Source organism: Procambarus clarkii, chromosome 33 (assembly GCF_040958095.1).
Source record: "Procambarus clarkii isolate CNS0578487 chromosome 33, FALCON_Pclarkii_2.0, whole genome shotgun sequence".
NCBI classification, from domain to species: domain Eukaryota; kingdom Metazoa; phylum Arthropoda; class Malacostraca; order Decapoda; family Cambaridae; genus Procambarus; species Procambarus clarkii.
Genome location: NC_091182.1, coordinates 38,039,263 through 38,056,532, shown reverse-complemented (window position 1 = coordinate 38,056,532; position 17,270 = coordinate 38,039,263). Strand labels below are relative to the sequence as shown.

Below are 17,270 nucleotides of genomic sequence, written 5' to 3'. Positions count from 1 at the left end.
TTGTAATATTAAATGGAATGTAATTTTTGCCAATGATAATAACTCTTGTATAAAATTTGTGTGGATCTCATCCCATGTTGGAGTTGGAAAACATGACTTTGTAGATCAATTGGCCAATGAGGCTTGCAGGAAAGAAAACATTGATTATGACTTTGGACTATCTAATGCAGTTATTAGAAACATACAAATTAAAGAAATTAATTCAGATTTAGAAGAACTAAGAAATGCCCAGAGACCTGAAAGCTGCAGTATTAAAAGTTATGACAAGTTTAGTAATAATAGGTATTTGTATGGTCAGCACAGTAACCGGACCAGGCAATGTGATGTAGTCATTGCGCGAATTCGCCTTGGCTATAGACACATCTGGCAGGTTAGTGAGGCTGAGCCACTACCAGAATATTCAGATTGTAAACTCTGTGATAAACCTTTAATGCATTCACCAGAACACTATATTCAACCTTCATTTACTCCAGTCCTGATCCCCTTGCTCTAAATGCCACAGTAAATACTGAGCTAAATAAAGTCCATCTGTGGCTAACTGCCAATAAACTCACCCTTAACATTGACAAAACTTTCTACATTCTGTTTGGCAATAAATCCACTAATCAAATAAATCTCAAAATAAACAATACCCAAATTTGTAACAAATTAGATGGCAAATACCTTGGCATTCTCATTGACCACAAGCTGAATTTCCAGGGACACATTCTAAACATATCAAAAAAAGTTTCAAAAACTGTGGGCATTCTTTCTAAGATCAGATATTATGTACCACGCCCTGCCCTGGTGACTCTCTATTACTCCCTTATCTATCCATATCTCAACTATGGTATTTGTGCTTGGGGCTCTACTACCCAAAATCACTTACGTCCTCTAATTACTCAACACAAAGCTGCTATTAGGACAATATCCAATTCTGGCCCCAGACATCACTCGGTACCCCTACTCAAATCTCTGAATATGTTAGACATTAAATCACTTCACATTCTCTCATGTGTATTATACATATATAAAACGCTAAACTATAATGCCAATCCTGATCTCAAAAGCTTCATAGAAGGTTGTAACAGAACCCATGAGCACCACACCAGAAATAAATACAGTTTTGATATTCCTAGAGTACGACTTAATCAAACCAGAAATGCTCTACAAATCAAGGGGCCCAGAATGTGGAATGACCTTCCCAACCATGTTAAAGACTGTATCTCTCTCAACCAGTTTAAGTTAAAAACGAAGCTATACCTAATAAATTCCCTGTAACCTACATTACCCCTCTGTTGTCAACCCATGTATGTTTTTTTTTTTTTAAATCAACGCTGTTTGATTGTAATTTTCTGTAATAATTTGTAATTGTATTTGTGCTGCTTTTTCAACAATGTTCCCCCCTCTTTTACCTCTATTTTTATTTGTTCTCAACACATTTTATTCTTTTTACCCATTAGTTTTAAGCTTTAATCATTAATGTTTTTCCTGCCCGAAACGCTTTGCGTAATAGTGGCTTTAGGCATTGTATGTACTAGCTCTATTTATAAAGCCAACAAACTTTGTAAAATCTCTTTATGTATGTACCTTACCTAAATAAAAATTATTATTATTATTATGTTTATATTGATGAATGTGAAACCGTAAAGGACTTTAGACCTCCTGGCCTCTTGTACCACCAACTGTGTAACTATTTCATTGACTCAGGTGTTCTGGACGACATCCTAACAATTTACCCAAAATTTGCTTGTCCATTTTAAAGAACAATTTTTATTTATATTACTTCTAAGCTGTATTACTTATGAAACCATCCCTGCCCTTGTGTGGCAGTGCACAATAGAAAGTTGTTTTCACATATCCATACATTAAAACAATGATTGTAACCGTGATATATATGTACCTCAGCCTACAGTTTAGACTTATTGTCTTATGTATGACCCTCTGTCCTGCGTGACAGTGAATACCAGCATTATCCTCACTTTAATAAGACTATCAAAATCCTCAGATTAGGCAAAATTGTAATTAATTTTGTCAATAAAGATGTTAATAATACTAATCTTATCCCCCCCTTGTAGATGACTGCGGCAGTTCTGTTACTCAAATAACCCCTAATCCATTTACACAAATTTATTTATTTATTTATTTTATTTATTTATTTATATACAAGAAGGTACATTGGGTTTGTGAGAATACATAGCATAGTATTTACAATCTTGTAAAGCCACTAGTACGCCCAGCGTTTCGGGCAGGAAATCTTCACTGACGTAAAAAAGGTAGTTGCTCTAGAATGAGATCCTTGTTAGCTGTGTCAGAAGCAGCTTGGAGGTCAAGAAAGGCAACGTTTGTGTCTGGTTCCTGTCTGATGAAGTACTCAACACAGCAAGATTGTGTACGTCTCCCAGGTAGAAGAAAACCATGCAAGTTAGAAGTGAGTTGACTTTTGATTTTCAACCTATTATCCTACTGTATGTAGGATACAGTCTAATCTAAATCTAATCTAATCTAAATCTAAATCTAAAATCTACTGATACGATTAGTACCAGTCATATACATTTACCAATGTCAATGTTCTATATGAGGACCTTGTTGACCAGACCACACACTAGAAGGTGAAGGGACGACGACGTTTCGGTCCGTACTGGACCATTCTCAAGTCGATTGTGAATGGTCCACGACGGACCGAAACGTTGTCGTCCCTTCACCTTCTAGTGTGTGGTCTGGTCAACATACTTTAGCCACGTTATTGTGACTCGTCGCCTGCATATGAGAACCTTGTTCAAGAAGCAACACAGTACTATATCAGATGGGTGAAACCTAATGAAGTGGTTGTGTGACCCAGGCCTAAAGTTCACGCATTATATGTTGATGATGAGCGGTACACACCACACGAACCAACCGAGTAGGGGAATGCTGTTCATGCTACGGAAACAGTTATATGTTATGCTGATGATATTTGTATTATGGCACACAGTAAACCAAGGCTACAAATGTTACTTGATGCATTCTCCAAGAAAGTAGTAGAATGTGGCCTCATAATCTCTGTTGATAAAACAAGGGTTCTTATTCCCCATTCTCTTCATGCTAACTATACTATTAATGGAGTGCCCGTGGAGACTTGTGAGTCTTATAAATATCTTGGAGTCGAGGTTAATGATACAAATCTCGTCAGCAACCTGCGTAAAAAACTTGTTGAGCGTCTTAAACCTCTCAGAACTCTTGTTGGCAAAGGATTTGGCATTAACATAAAATATGCTCGTAGTTTTTATATTGCCTTTATACGATCTGTTGTTGATTATTATGCCTTGCATCTTCTTAATTTTTCTCCTAAACAATTACAAGGCCTAGATGTAGTACAGAATGATGCCATGCGCATCATCCTGGGTTGTCCTAGAACTGTCAGAATTGTTAACATGAGAAAGGAACTAAACTTACCTTCCATTTACGAAAGAATAGTTCTACTTAGTACTATTTTTTGCGCCAAAACTTTGAAAAATAATGGTCCACCCAGCTCTATTCAAATTAAATTGAGATCCATTCTAAACAATTCTGACTGTTCCCTCAATCCGCCGCAAAAAGCTCCCTACAGTGTGTGGCTCAGTTGTTGTGCCTATAATCTTCAGAAACTGAATGTGTCTCTTAACCCTGATAAAACTGTTCACTATATTCCCCCTTGGAAAGATGTGGAGGTCTCTCTGCATTATACTCCCATCAGTGTAAAACAAATGTATAACACTGACATTTTGAGATGTATAACATTAGAAGCTATTGACAGTCATCTTCAAATTCTCAAACCGACAGAATCCTATGCCTTTACTGATGGCTCTGTGCAGTTAGGCACTGGTAGAACAGGTTGTGCATGTGCAGTGTATAAAGGGAATGAAATGATCATGACTAGTACACAGAGATTGAACAACTGGGCAAGCACGACACAGACCGAGCTATTGGGTATTTATCTAGCCACTGAATACCTTTAAGCTCAATGGTGGTGGAGTTATTTTCTGTGACTCTAAAAGTGCTCTGCAGTCCTTAAATAACCCATCACAATGTATGTCGGAAGTAGCTTGTAATATTAAATGGAATGTAATTTTTGCCAATGATAATAATTCGTGTATAAAATTTGTGTGGATCCCATCCCATGTTGGAGTTGAAAAACATGACTTTGTAGATCAATTGGCCAATGAGGCTTGCAGGAAAGAAAACATTGATTATGACTTTGGACTATCTAATGCAGTTATTAGAAACATACAAATTAAAGAAATTAATTCAGATTTAGAAGAACTAAGAAATGCACAGAGACCTGAAAGCTGCAGTATTAAAAGTTATGACAAGTTCTGTAATAATAGGTATTTGTATGGTCAGCACTGTAACCGGACCAGGCAATGTGATGTGGTAATTGCGCGAATTCGCCTTGGCTATAGACACATCTGGCAGGTTAGTGAGGCTGAGCCACTACCAGATTATTCAGATTGTAAACTCTGTGATAAACCTTTAATGCATTCACTAGAACACTATATTGATGAATGTGAAACCGTAAAGGACTTTAGACCTCCTGGCCTATTGTACCACCAACTGTGTAACTATTTTATTGACTCAGGTGTTCTGGACGACATCCTAACAATTTACCCAAAATTTGCTTGTCCATTTTAAAGAATGAAGAACAATTTCTATTTATATTCTAAGCTGTATCACTTATGAACCCATCCCTGCCCTTGTGTGGCAGTGCACAATAGAAAGTTGTTTTCACATATCCACACATTAAAACATTGATTGTAACCATGATATATATGTGCTTCAGCCTACAGTTTAGACCTATTGTCTTATGTATGACCCTCTGTCCTGCGTGACAGTGAATACTAGCATTAACCTCAATTTAATAAGACTATCAAAATCCTCAGATTAGGCAAAATTGTAATTAATTTTGTCAATAAAGATGTTAATAATAATAAATGTTCATGCATTAGAGGTACGCTTAGCACAATGTTGAGAAGCAACACATTTGTAGGAGGATTGTCTTCTCTCTCTCTCTGTGTGTCTCTCTCTCTCTGTCTCTCTCTGTCTCTGTCTCTGTCTCTGTCTCTGTCTCTGTCTCTCTGTCTCTCTCTCTCTCTCTCTCTCTCTCTCTCTCTCTCTCTCTCTCTCTCTCTCTCTCTCTCTCTCTCTCTCTCTCTCTCTCTCTCTCTCTCTCTCTCTCTCTCTCTCTCTCTCTCTCTCTCTCTCTCTCTCTCTCTCTCTCTCTCTCTCTCTCTCTCCCTCTCTCTCTCTGTATATATACTGTATATCAGTAACCATGAAAATGTTAAACCTGTCCCTACAAGATGACCAATGGAACCCAGCAACGCTCCTAGTTAGTCTCGTGGGTATAGGTATTCGCAAGGCGACGCAGACCTTCCAGAATGAGAGGCTCATTCCTCTCAATGTTTGCTGATGATAACAAAATTATGAGAAGAATCAAGACAGATGAGGATAGACAGAGACTACAGGACAACCTGGACAAACTGGTGGAATGGTCTAGAAAATGGCTACTAAAGTTCAACTAAGGAAAGTGTAAAGTAATGAAATTAGGTGAAGGGAGCAGGAGGCTGAACGTAATGCACCATATGGGAGGTGATATCCTGCAAGAGTCAAATAGAGAGAAAGTTCTGGGGGTTGATATCACAACGATCCTGTCCCCGGAGGCCCACATCAAAAGGATATCACCAGCGGCATATGCTAGACTGGCCAATATAAGAACTGCCTTTAAAAACTTCTGTAAGGAATCGTTCAGGACCTTGTATACCACTTATGTAAGACCAATACTGGAGTATGCAGCTCCAGCCTGGAGCCCATACTTAGTTAAACACTAGACAAAGTTAGAGAAGATGCAGAGGTATTCCACCAGACTAGTCCTGGAACTGAGTGGTATGAGCTACGAGGAAAGGCTAAGGGAGCTGAACTTCACATCACTGGAAAACAGAAGAGTAAGGGGAGACATGATAACCACCTACAAAATTCTCAGGGGAATTGACAGTGTGGACAAAGACAAACTCTTTAGCACGGGTGGAACACAAACAACGGGACACAGGTGGAAACTTAGTACCCAGATGAGCCCCAGAGACATTAGAAAGATTTTTTTTCAGTGTCAGAGTAGTTAACAAATGGAATGCATTAAATAGTGATGTGGTGGAGGCTGACTCCTTTCACAGTTTCATATGCAGATTTGATAGAGCCCAGTAAATCAAATCAAATCAAATCAAATCAAATCAAATCAAATGTTTATTCAGGTAAAGTACATACATACATGGTGAGATACAAACATATTGTTGGATTTATGTTGGAGTTTTAGTTGGCTCAGGAATCTGTACACCAGCTGATTGACAGTTGAGAGGTGGGACCAAAGAGCCAGAGTTCAACCCCCGCAAGTACAACTAAGTGAGTATAGTTAACATTGGCGGCATTCTTATCCACGACCAGTGCTACAGGTGAATTAGTGAATGAAATACTACCAGAATACCCAAGAGACTCCATTGGGATTCATGATCTCAAATTCACGGGCAGAGCCGTTCAGTGGGATAATCTTGCAAACTCTCAACTTCGACCAACTTTTCAAAATGACTACAAATAGGCCAAATGGGACAGCCCCATAGTGGAGAACATCCTGACAACATTGCTGGAGGCAGCTTCTGTAATTATCTAAGTGTAGTTACAGGATGAGAGCTACGCTCGTGGTGTCCCGTCTTCCCAATACTCTTTGTCATATAACGCTCTGAAACTACTGACGGTCTTGGCCTCCACCACCTTCTCACCTAACTTGTTCCAACCGTCTACCACTCTGTTTGCGAAAGTGAATTTTCTTATATTTCTTCGGCATCTGTGTTTAAATCTATGACCTCTTGTTCTTAAAGTTCCAGGTCTCTGGAAATCTTCCCTATCGATTTTATCAATTCCTGCTACTATTTTGTATGTAGTGATCATATCACCTCTTTTTCTTCTGTCTTCTAGTTTTGGCATATTTAATGCCTCTAACCTCTCCTCATAGCTCTTGCCCTTCAGTTCTGGGAGTCACTTAGTAGCATGTCTTTGCACCTTTTCCAGTGTGTGTGTACTCACCTAGTTGTACTCACCTAGTTGTGTTTGCGGGGGTTGAGCTCTGGCTCTTTGGTCCCGCCTCTCAACCGTCAATCAACAGGTGTACAGATTCCTGAGCCTATCGGGCTCTATCATATCTACACTTGAAACTGTGTATGGAGCCAGCCTCCACCACATCACCCCCTAATGCATTCCATTTGTCAACCACTCTGATACTAAAAAAGTTTTTTCTAATATCTCTGTGGCTCATTTCGGCACTCAGTTTTCACTTGTGTCCCCTTGTGTTAAACAGACTGTCTTTATCTACCCTATCAATTCCCTTAACAGTGCGTGTGTGTGTGTGTGTTTTCTGTAAACTGTATATATATATATATATATATATGCACAGACTACCCTATTCCAGTAGCTGAAGTTTATAACTTTTTAGACACTCAACCCACCAGGGGACTCGAACACTGGCCAACAAGGTGGCAGTTGCATGCTGTATCCACTACGCTATACTTCAAAGCCATAAGAGAGGTAGGAATTCTGGGGTATTTAACCAACCAGAACTCAAATCCTCTCCCAGGCGATGAGATAGTGTGGGACCTCGGATGCTCTTTCATCGGTTCCTGTTATATGGGAAAACTCAGTGCCAAATGCTTAATGCACAGACTACCCTATTCCAGTAGCTGAAGTTTATAACTTTTTAGACACTCAACCCACCAGGGGACTCGAACACTGGCCAACAAGGTGGCAGTTGCATGCTGTATCCACTACGCTATACTTCAAAGCCATAAGAGAGGTAGGAATTCTGGGGTATTTAACCAACCAGAACTCAAATCCTCTCCCAGGCGATGAGATAGTGTGGGACCTCGGATGCTCTTTCATCGGTTCCTGTTATATGGGAAAACTCAGTGCCAAATGCTTAATGCACAGACTACCCTATTCCAGTAGCTGAAGTTTATAACTTTTTAGACACTCAACCCACCAGGGGACTCGAACACTGGCCAACAAGGTGGCAGTTGCATGCTGTATCCACTACGCTATACTTCAAAGCCATAAGAGAGGTAGGAATTCTGGGGTATTTAACCAACCAGAACTCAAATCCTCTCCCAGGCGATGAGATAGTGTGGGACCTCGGATGCTCTTTCATCGGTTCCTGTTATATGGGAAAACTCAGTGCCAAATGCTTAATGCACAGACTACCCTATTCCAGTAGCTGAAGTTTATAACTTTTTAGACACTCAACCCACCAGGGGACTCGAACACTGGCCAACAAGGTGGCAGTTGCATGCTGTATCCACTACGCTATACTTCAAAGCCATAAGAGAGGTAGGAATTCTGGGGTATTTAACCAACCAGAACTCAAATCCTCTCCCAGGCGATGAGATAGTGTGGGACCTCGGATGCTCTTTCATCGGTTCCTGTTATATGGGAAAACTCAGTGCCAAATGCTTAATGCACAGACTACCCTATTCCAGTAGCTGAAGTTTATAACTTTTTAGACACTCAACCCACCAGGGGACTCGAACACTGGCCAACAAGGTGGCAGTTGCATGCTGTATCCACTACGCTATACTTCAAAGCCATAAGAGAGGTAGGAATTCTGGGGTATTTAACCAACCAGAACTCAAATCCTCTCCCAGGCGATGAGATAGTGTGGGACCTCGGATGCTCTTTCATCGGTTCCTGTTATATGGGAAAACTCAGTGCCAAATGCTTAATGCACAGACTACCCTATTCCAGTAGCTGAAGTTTATAACTTTTTAGACACTCAACCCACCAGGGGACTCGAACACTGGCCAACAAGGTGGCAGTTGCATGCTGTATCCACTACGCTATACTTCAAAGCCATAAGAGAGGTAGGAATTCTGGGGTATTTAACCAACCAGAACTCAAATCCTCTCCCAGGCGATGAGATAGTGTGGGACCTCGGATGCTCTTTCATCGGTTCCTGTTATATGGGAAAACTCAGTGCCAAATGCTTAATGCACAGACTACCCTATTCCAGTAGCTGAAGTTTATAACTTTTTAGACACTCAACCCACCAGGGGACTCGAACACTGGCCAACAAGGTGGCAGTTGCATGCTGTATCCACTACGCTATACTTCAAAGCCATAAGAGAGGTAGGAATTCTGGGGTATTTAACCAACCAGAACTCAAATCCTCTCCCAGGCGATGAGATAGTGTGGGACCTCGGATGCTCTTTCATCGGTTCCTGTTATATGGGAAAACTCAGTGCCAAATGCTTAATGCACAGACTACCCTATTCCAGTAGCTGAAGTTTATAACTTTTTAGACACTCAACCCACCAGGGGACTCGAACACTGGCCAACAAGGTGGCAGTTGCATGCTGTATCCACTACGCTATACTTCAAAGCCATAAGAGAGGTAGGAATTCTGGGGTATTTAACCAACCAGAACTCAAATCCTCTCCCAGGCGATGAGATAGTGTGGGACCTCGGATGCTCTTTCATCGGTTCCTGTTATATGGGAAAACTCAGTGCCAAATGCTTAATGCACAGACTACCCTATTCCAGTAGCTGAAGTTTATAACTATATAACTAGTGGATACAGCATGCAACTGCCACCTTGTTGGCCAGTGTTCGAGTCCCCTGGTGGGTTGAGTGTCTAAAAAGTTATAAACTTCAGCTACTGGAATAGGGTAGTCTGTGCATTAAGCATTTGGCACTGAGTTTTCCCATATAACAGGAACCGATGAAAGAGCATCCGAGGTCCCACACTATCTCATCGCCTGGGAGAGGATTTGAGTTCTGGTTGGTTAAATACCCCAGAATTCCTACCTCTCTTATGGCTTTGAAGTATAGCGTAGTGGATACAGCATGCAACTGCCACCTTGTTGGCCAGTGTTCGAGTCCCCTGGTGGGTTGAGTGTCTAAAAAGTTATAAACTTCAGCTACTGGAATAGGGTAGTCTGTGCATTAAGCATTTGGCACTGAGTTTTCCCATATAACAGGAACCGATGAAAGAGCATCCGAGGTCCCACACTATCTCATCGCCTGGGAGAGGATTTGAGTTCTGGTTGGTTAAATACCCCAGAATTCCTACCTCTCTTATGGCTTTGAAGTATAGCGTAGTGGATACAGCATGCAACTGCCACCTTGTTGGCCAGTGTTCGAGTCCCCTGGTGGGTTGAGTGTCTAAAAAGTTATAAACTTCAGCTACTGGAATAGGGTAGTCTGTGCATTAAGCATTTGGCACTGAGTTTTCCCATATAACAGGAACCGATGAAAGAGCATCCGAGGTCCCACACTATCTCATCGCCTGGGAGAGGATTTGAGTTCTGGTTGGTTAAATACCCCAGAATTCCTACCTCTCTTATGGCTTTGAAGTATAGCGTAGTGGATACAGCATGCAACTGCCACCTTGTTGGCCAGTGTTCGAGTCCCCTGGTGGGTTGAGTGTCTAAAAAGTTATAAACTTCAGCTACTGGAATAGGGTAGTCTGTGCATTAAGCATTTGGCACTGAGTTTTCCCATATAACAGGAACCGATGAAAGAGCATCCGAGGTCCCACACTATCTCATCGCCTGGGAGAGGATTTGAGTTCTGGTTGGTTAAATACCCCAGAATTCCTACCTCTCTTATGGCTTTGAAGTATAGCGTAGTGGATACAGCATGCAACTGCCACCTTGTTGGCCAGTGTTCGAGTCCCCTGGTGGGTTGAGTGTCTAAAAAGTTATATATATATAAATATATATATATATATATATATATATATATATATATATATATATATATATATATATATATATATATATATATATATATATATATATGTCGTACCTAGTAGCCAGAACGCACTTCTCAGCCTACTATGCAAGGCCCGATTTGCCTAATAAGCCCAGTTTTCATGAATTAATATATTTTCTCAAATTTTTTTCTTATGAAATGATAAAACTACCCATTTCATTATATATGAGGTCAATTTTTTTATTGGAGTTAAAATTAACGTAGTTATATGAATGAACCTAACCAACCCTACCTAACCTATCTTTATAGGTTAGGTTCGGTTAGGTAGCCGAAAAAGTTAGGTTAGGTTAGGTTAGGTAGCCGAAAAAGTTAGGTTAGGTTAGGTTAGGTAGGTTAGGTAGTCGAAAAACAATTAATTCATGAAAACTTGGCTTATTATGCAAATCGGGCCTTGCATAGTAGGCTGAGAAGTGCGTTCTGGCTACTAGGTACGATATATATATATATATATATATATATATATATATGTCGTACCTAGTAGCCAGAACTCACTTTTCAGCCTACTATGCAAGGCCCGATTTGCCTAATAAGCCAAGTTTTCGTGAATTAATTGTTTTTCGACTACCTAACCTACCTAACCTTACCTAACCTAACTTTTTCGGCTACCTAACCTAACCTAACCTATAAAGATAGGTTAGGTTAGGTTAGGTAGGGTTGGTTAGGTTCGGTCATATATCTATTTTAATTTTATCTCCAATAAAAAACAATTGACCTCATACATAATGAAATGGGTAGCTTTATCATTTCATAAGAAAAAAAATAGAGAAAATATATTAATTCAGGAAAACTTGGCTTATTAGGCAAATCGGGCCTTGCATAGTAGGCTGAGAAGTGAGTTCTGGCTACTAGGTACGACATATATATATATATATATATATATATATATATATATATATATATATATATATATATATATATATATATATATAATAATAATAATATAGTAGTGCCCTAAAATGCAATTGGTATAGCTGTTATCGTGTGCATAAACGCGTTTGAGTTATATTTGGTGTTAACAAGAAAATCGGGAGCAGAGTTGAGTAGCCGGGGAGATGAAGGGGCCGGGGTCGGCCGCGGTAGTGATCATTATTCTGGGAAACTTGCCACTCACCAGTTGCCCATTACCCGGAAATATTTACATATTTCCACTAACTAGCCACCCCAAATGCCCCCCCATCTATAGATGCCAAATGAGAGTGGAGAAGGCGTCGATTACAAAGATGTGGGGTAGATGGTTGGCCGGGTTGTGGTGGCAGGGAGGGAGAGGGAAGGAGGTTTAAGAATAAGGTCCCGGAGTGTTGCCATTAAAGCAATCATTTGGTTGCAGTTCGCGGGGCGGGAGACAGATGGCGCCCGCTCCTCACAACGTAAACAAAAGAAAAGGGAAGCGTCGGAGGCTTATTTGAAACTGTTCACACGACTTTATATGAATTGACAAGACGCTCGTTTTTTTACTTATTGCAAAAATAGCTTTTTAATTAAAAAACTTAAAAATATGCTCTATAACCTTGGTTTTTAAAGATAGTTGGAATACATTGTAAATGATCTGATTATTAGAAATTACAAAATAAATATTTTAATGTATAATTGTATCAAGAGAAGAATATCAAAATTCACGGCAACATTGAATGTTATCATCACCGTATATATAAATGAGAATAATAACGCTCTCGCACAGCCAATGTTATCACATATGCATATGTACCATCCAATTAATGGTTGGAAGTCAACTTTACAATAATTCGGACAGTGGCATGTTAGTCGCCTGTTTGATGCCGGGAACGCTGTCAGTGGTTTCTCCAGCCGTGAGTCCCAAGTGTTTGTCAACGCGCCGAGAATGACGCCAGAGAAGAGACCAGCTGAAGACGAAGAGGAGGAGCAGGAGGCGAAGAAGCTGAAGGAGGACACGACGCCTTCAGTAACGGAGGCGCTGCAAGATGAGACGAGCCAAGACAGTGTCGCCTCGGACTCGGCCGCATCTTCCGATCCCGAGAAAAAGGTGAGTTGATGCCACTTCCTGCTTTCCCTCCGGCTGGTCGCTGTCGTCCTCGCCCTGCTTCTGCTGCCCCCTCACCCACCTCCTGCTGCTCCTCACCCCCCCCACCTGCTGCCTCCTCACACCCCTTCTGCTGCTCCTCACCCACCTCCTGCTGCTGCCCCCTCACCCACCTCCTGCTGCTGCCCCCTCACCCACCTCCTGCTGCTGCCCCCTCACCCACCTCCTGCTGCTGCCCCCTCACCCACCTCCTCCTGCTCCTCACCCACCTCCTCCTGCTCCTCACCCACCTCCTGCTGCTGCCCCCTCACCCACCTCCTCGTGCTCCTCACCCACCTTCTGCTACCTCCTCACGCAGCTCCTGCTGCCCCCTTTCACCGAACTTCTGCTGCTGCCCTGTTCACCCAGCTTCTGCTGCACCCCCCCTTCACCCAGCTTCTGCTGCACCCCTCCCCTTCACCCAGCTTCTGCTGCACCCCTCCCCTTCACCCAGCTTCTGCTACACCCCCCCCCTTTCCTTCACCCAGCTTCTGCTGCAACCCCCCCCCCCTTCACCCAACTTCTGCTGCACCCCCCTTCACCCAGCTTCTGCTGCACCCCCCCTTCACCCAACTTCTGTTGGACCCCCCTTCACCCAGCTTCTGCTGCACCCCCCTTCACCCAGCTTCTGCTGCACCCCCCCCTTCACCCAGCTTCTGCTGCACCTCCCCCCTTCACCCAGCTTCTGCTGCACCTCCCCCCTTCACCCAGCTTCTGCTGCACCTCCCCCCCTTCACCCAGCTTCTGCTGCACCCCCCCCTTCCTTCACCCAGCTTCTGCTGCACCCCCCCCTTCCTTCACCCAGCTTCTGCTGCAACCTCCCCCTTCACCCAGCTTCTGCTGCACCCCCCCTTCACCCAGCTTCTGCACCCCCTCCTTCACCCAGCTTCTGCTGCACCCCCTCCTTCACCCAGCTTCTGCTGCACCCCCTCCTTCACCCAGCTTCTGCTGCACCCCCTCCTTCACCCAGCTTCTGCTGCACCCCCCCCCTTCACCCAACTTCTGTTGCACCCCCCCCTTCACCCAGCTTCTGCTGCACCTCCCCCCTTCACCCAGCTTCTGCTGCACCTCCCCCCCCTTCACCCAGCTTCTGCTGTACCTCCCCCCCTTCACCCAGCTTCTGCTGCACCCCCCCTTCACCCAGCTTCTGCTGCACCCCCCCCTTCACCCAGCTTCTGCTGTACCTCCCACTTCACCAAGCTTCTGCTGCACCCCCCCTTCCTTCACCCAGCCTCTGCTGCACCCCCCTTCACCCAGCTTCTGCTGTACCTCCCCCTACACCCAGCTTCTGCTGTACCTCCCCCTTCACCCAGCTTCTGCTGTACCTCCCCCTTCACCCAGCTTCTGCTGCACCCCCCCTTCACCCAGCTTCTGCTGCACCCCCCCTTCACCCAGCTTCTGCTGCACCCCCCCTTCACCCAGCTTCTGCTGCACCCCCCCTTCACCCAGCTTCTGCTGCACCCCTCCTTCACCCAGCTTCTGCTGCACCCCCCCTTCACCCAGCTTCTGCTGCACCCCCCCTTCACCCAGCTTCTGCTGCACCCCCCCTTCACCCAGCTTCTGCTGCACCCCCCCTTCACCCAGCTTCTGCTGCACCCCCCCTTCACCCAGCTTCTGCTGCACCCCCCCTTCACCCAGCTTCTGCTGCACCCCCCCTTCACCCAGCTTCTGCTGCACCCCCCCTTCACCCAGCTTCTGCTGCACCCCCCCTTCACCCAGCTTCTGCTGCACCCCCCCTTCACCCAGCCTCTGCTGCACCCCCCCCTTCACCCAGCTTCTGCTGCACCCCCCCTTCCTTCACCCAGCTTCTGCTGCACCCCCCCCTTCACCCAGCCTCTGCTGCACCCCCCCTTCACCCAGCCTCTGCTGCACCCCCCCTTCACCCAGCTTCTACATTGTGTACAGGTATTTTGACAGCTCATTTTTTAATGTCAAAACTGTGTATATCATTAGATTAATGTGTGTCTTTAATTTGGTATTGCTGTTTGTTTGTTTGGTATTGGTGTTTGTTTTCTTTGGTGTTTGTTTGCTTTGGTATTGGTGTTTGCTTTGCTGTTTGTTTGCTTTGGTGTTTGTTTTGGTATTGGTGTTTGTTTGTTTTGGTATTGGTGTTTGTTTTGGTATTGGTGTTTGTTTTGGTATTGGTGTTTGTTTTGGTATTGGTGTTTGTTTTGTTATTGGTGTTTGTTTTGGTATTGGTGTTTGTTTTGGTATTGGTGTTTGTTTTGGTATTGGTGTTTGTTTTGGTATTGGTGTTTGTTTGTTTTGGTATTGGTGTTTGTTTGTTTTGGTATTGGTGTTTGTTTGTTTTGGTATTGGTGTTTGTTTGTTTTGGTATTGGTGTTTGTTTGCTTTGGTGTTTGTTTGTTTTGGTATTGGTGTTTGTTTGTTTTGGTATTGGTGTTTGTTTGTTTTGGTATTGGTGTTTGTTTGTTTTGGTATTGGTGTTTGTTTTGGTATTGGTGTTTGTTTGCTTTGGTGTTTGTTTGCTTTGGTGTTGCTGTTTGTTTGCTTTGGTATGGCTGTTTGTTTGCTTTCTTTTGTGTGGCTGTTTGTTTGGGCTGGCCTGTGTTTTTTGTTTGTGGAAGCTGTTGGCTTGTTAAAGGTCCCCCCCCCCACCCACTATTTATCTTGATCTTTTCCAGTGAACTTTAAAATTTAAGAGGTTTGGCATTTATGGCTTTGGCGGGTAGGCTGTTCCATGGGTTTATAATCCTGTGGGTGAAAAAGCATCTCCTGTTTTCAGTCCTGTATTGTGGCTTGTTGAGCTTGAAACCATTGCTCCTTGTTTGTTTTATCTGACGTTTTGAAGAAATTGTCCGGCTCAACATCCTCCAAATTGTTTAATATTTTAAAAGTTTCGATAAGATCAGACTTGTCATACCTGGTTTACTGTGTTGTTAGCCCTGTGGCCCTCGACCGTTCCTCGTTTGCGAGTTGACTTGGATATGGAATAATTTTTGTGGTCCGGTGTTGCACTATCTTCAGAGCAGCTGTGTCCTTTTGAAGATGTGGTCTTCATGATTGGATACAGTATTCCAAATGGTGTACCAGATATTTATACAATTGAAGCACTACCTTCTTTTCCTTAAGTCAAAGGTACGCTTGATTATTTCAAGGGTTTGGTTAGCTTTTTTGACTGTTGCCCCTACCTGTGATGCAACCTTAAGTGACTGGTGGATTTTGACTCTAATGTCCTTTTCTTCATCAATCTGGTATAATGTAATATAATGTTAATTTGGTAGTTGTGGTGTGGATTATGCCCCACATGCAGGCTCTTGCATTTGTCAATATTGAAAGGCATTTACCAGTCTTCTGACGATTAGTGGAGTTCATGTAGATCTATTTATAGGGCTTCGGTATCATTATTATTTCCCACTTTACCATAAATCTTTGTGTCGTCTGCAAATTTGATGGTGGTTTGTAATATTCTCACGTATGCCATTGATATACTGTCTCCACTCGATCATCCGGACTATATGGGAAAGACCCCCAGCCGGATTAGCACGTTTTTCGGATAATGGTACTTTTTCACCTACGAGTCCAAAACTAACCATTTCCAACTATTTTTATACTACAAATAACATAATTTGAATAGACATGCCACATATAATTATTAAATATTCAACTAGAAACCTCAACTTACCTTTTTGTTGTTCATCTTCTTGATTGATGACTCATCTTGAAGTTAAAAATTCTTGACAATTTACGTAACTTATAGTAACACAACACTAAAATTACCACTTAAAATTACTGTACAGTTCATTAGGCAAAGTTAGTTCTCACTGTCTGCTGAGGATGCCTCACTGGTTGAAGGCACTTGGGTTGCGTGTGCCGCCTCACTTGTTGAAGGCGCTTGGGTTGCGCGTGCAGCCTCACTTGTTGAAGGCGCTTGGGTTGCGTGTGCCGCCTCACTTGTTGAAGGCGCTTGGTTTGATTTTCGTACCATATATGAATCAAGTGTTGCTTGCCTTCTGTGTTCACTGGCCAGTTGTATGATCAGCTCTTTTGTTCGCCTAAGGTACGGATACATGTTTCCAACCTCTGGATGAGCACAATTTGATGAAAAATTTATTAATCCGTCAACATACGTCATGAGTGTACTGTATTTCGTGGTCATTGGTGTTGGTTCTTCACTGCCTTCTTCATCCTCTTCGTCCACCTCACCAGTAACAGACTGTAGAATCTCGTCTTCACTCATCACACCATATCCTGAATCATTGGCATCTTGTTCAAGCCAATCAACCACATCCTGTCTTTCTAAGTTTTCGCCGGCATTTCTAAACATTCCATGGATTTCATCTGTAAATCCTTCAAAATCCATTTCTTCATCATTTCTGACCGTAGACGTGAGGAGTTTTTTCCAGGAATTTTTCAAAGTCGATTCCTTTAATTCACTCCATACCTTGGCCCAGTTATAGATGGCTTCCTT

General features: G+C 42.9%; 1 protein-coding gene across 1 annotated transcript in view; it reads left to right on the top strand.

Annotated features, from left to right (window-relative positions):
• The first annotated feature begins 2,180 nt into the window (after positions 1 to 2,180).
• The window catches only part of LOC123765213 (protein RCC2 homolog), a 79,311-nt gene continuing 64,221 nt past the window's right edge, over positions 2,181 to 17,270 (top strand). The window contains exons 1-2 of the mRNA XM_045753683.2: positions 2,181 to 2,410; positions 12,554 to 12,802. Coding sequence (XP_045609639.1) covers positions 2,270 to 2,410; positions 12,554 to 12,802 — 390 coding nt within the window. The 5' untranslated portion in view covers positions 2,181 to 2,269. The remainder of the gene's footprint in view (positions 2,411 to 12,553; positions 12,803 to 17,270) is intronic.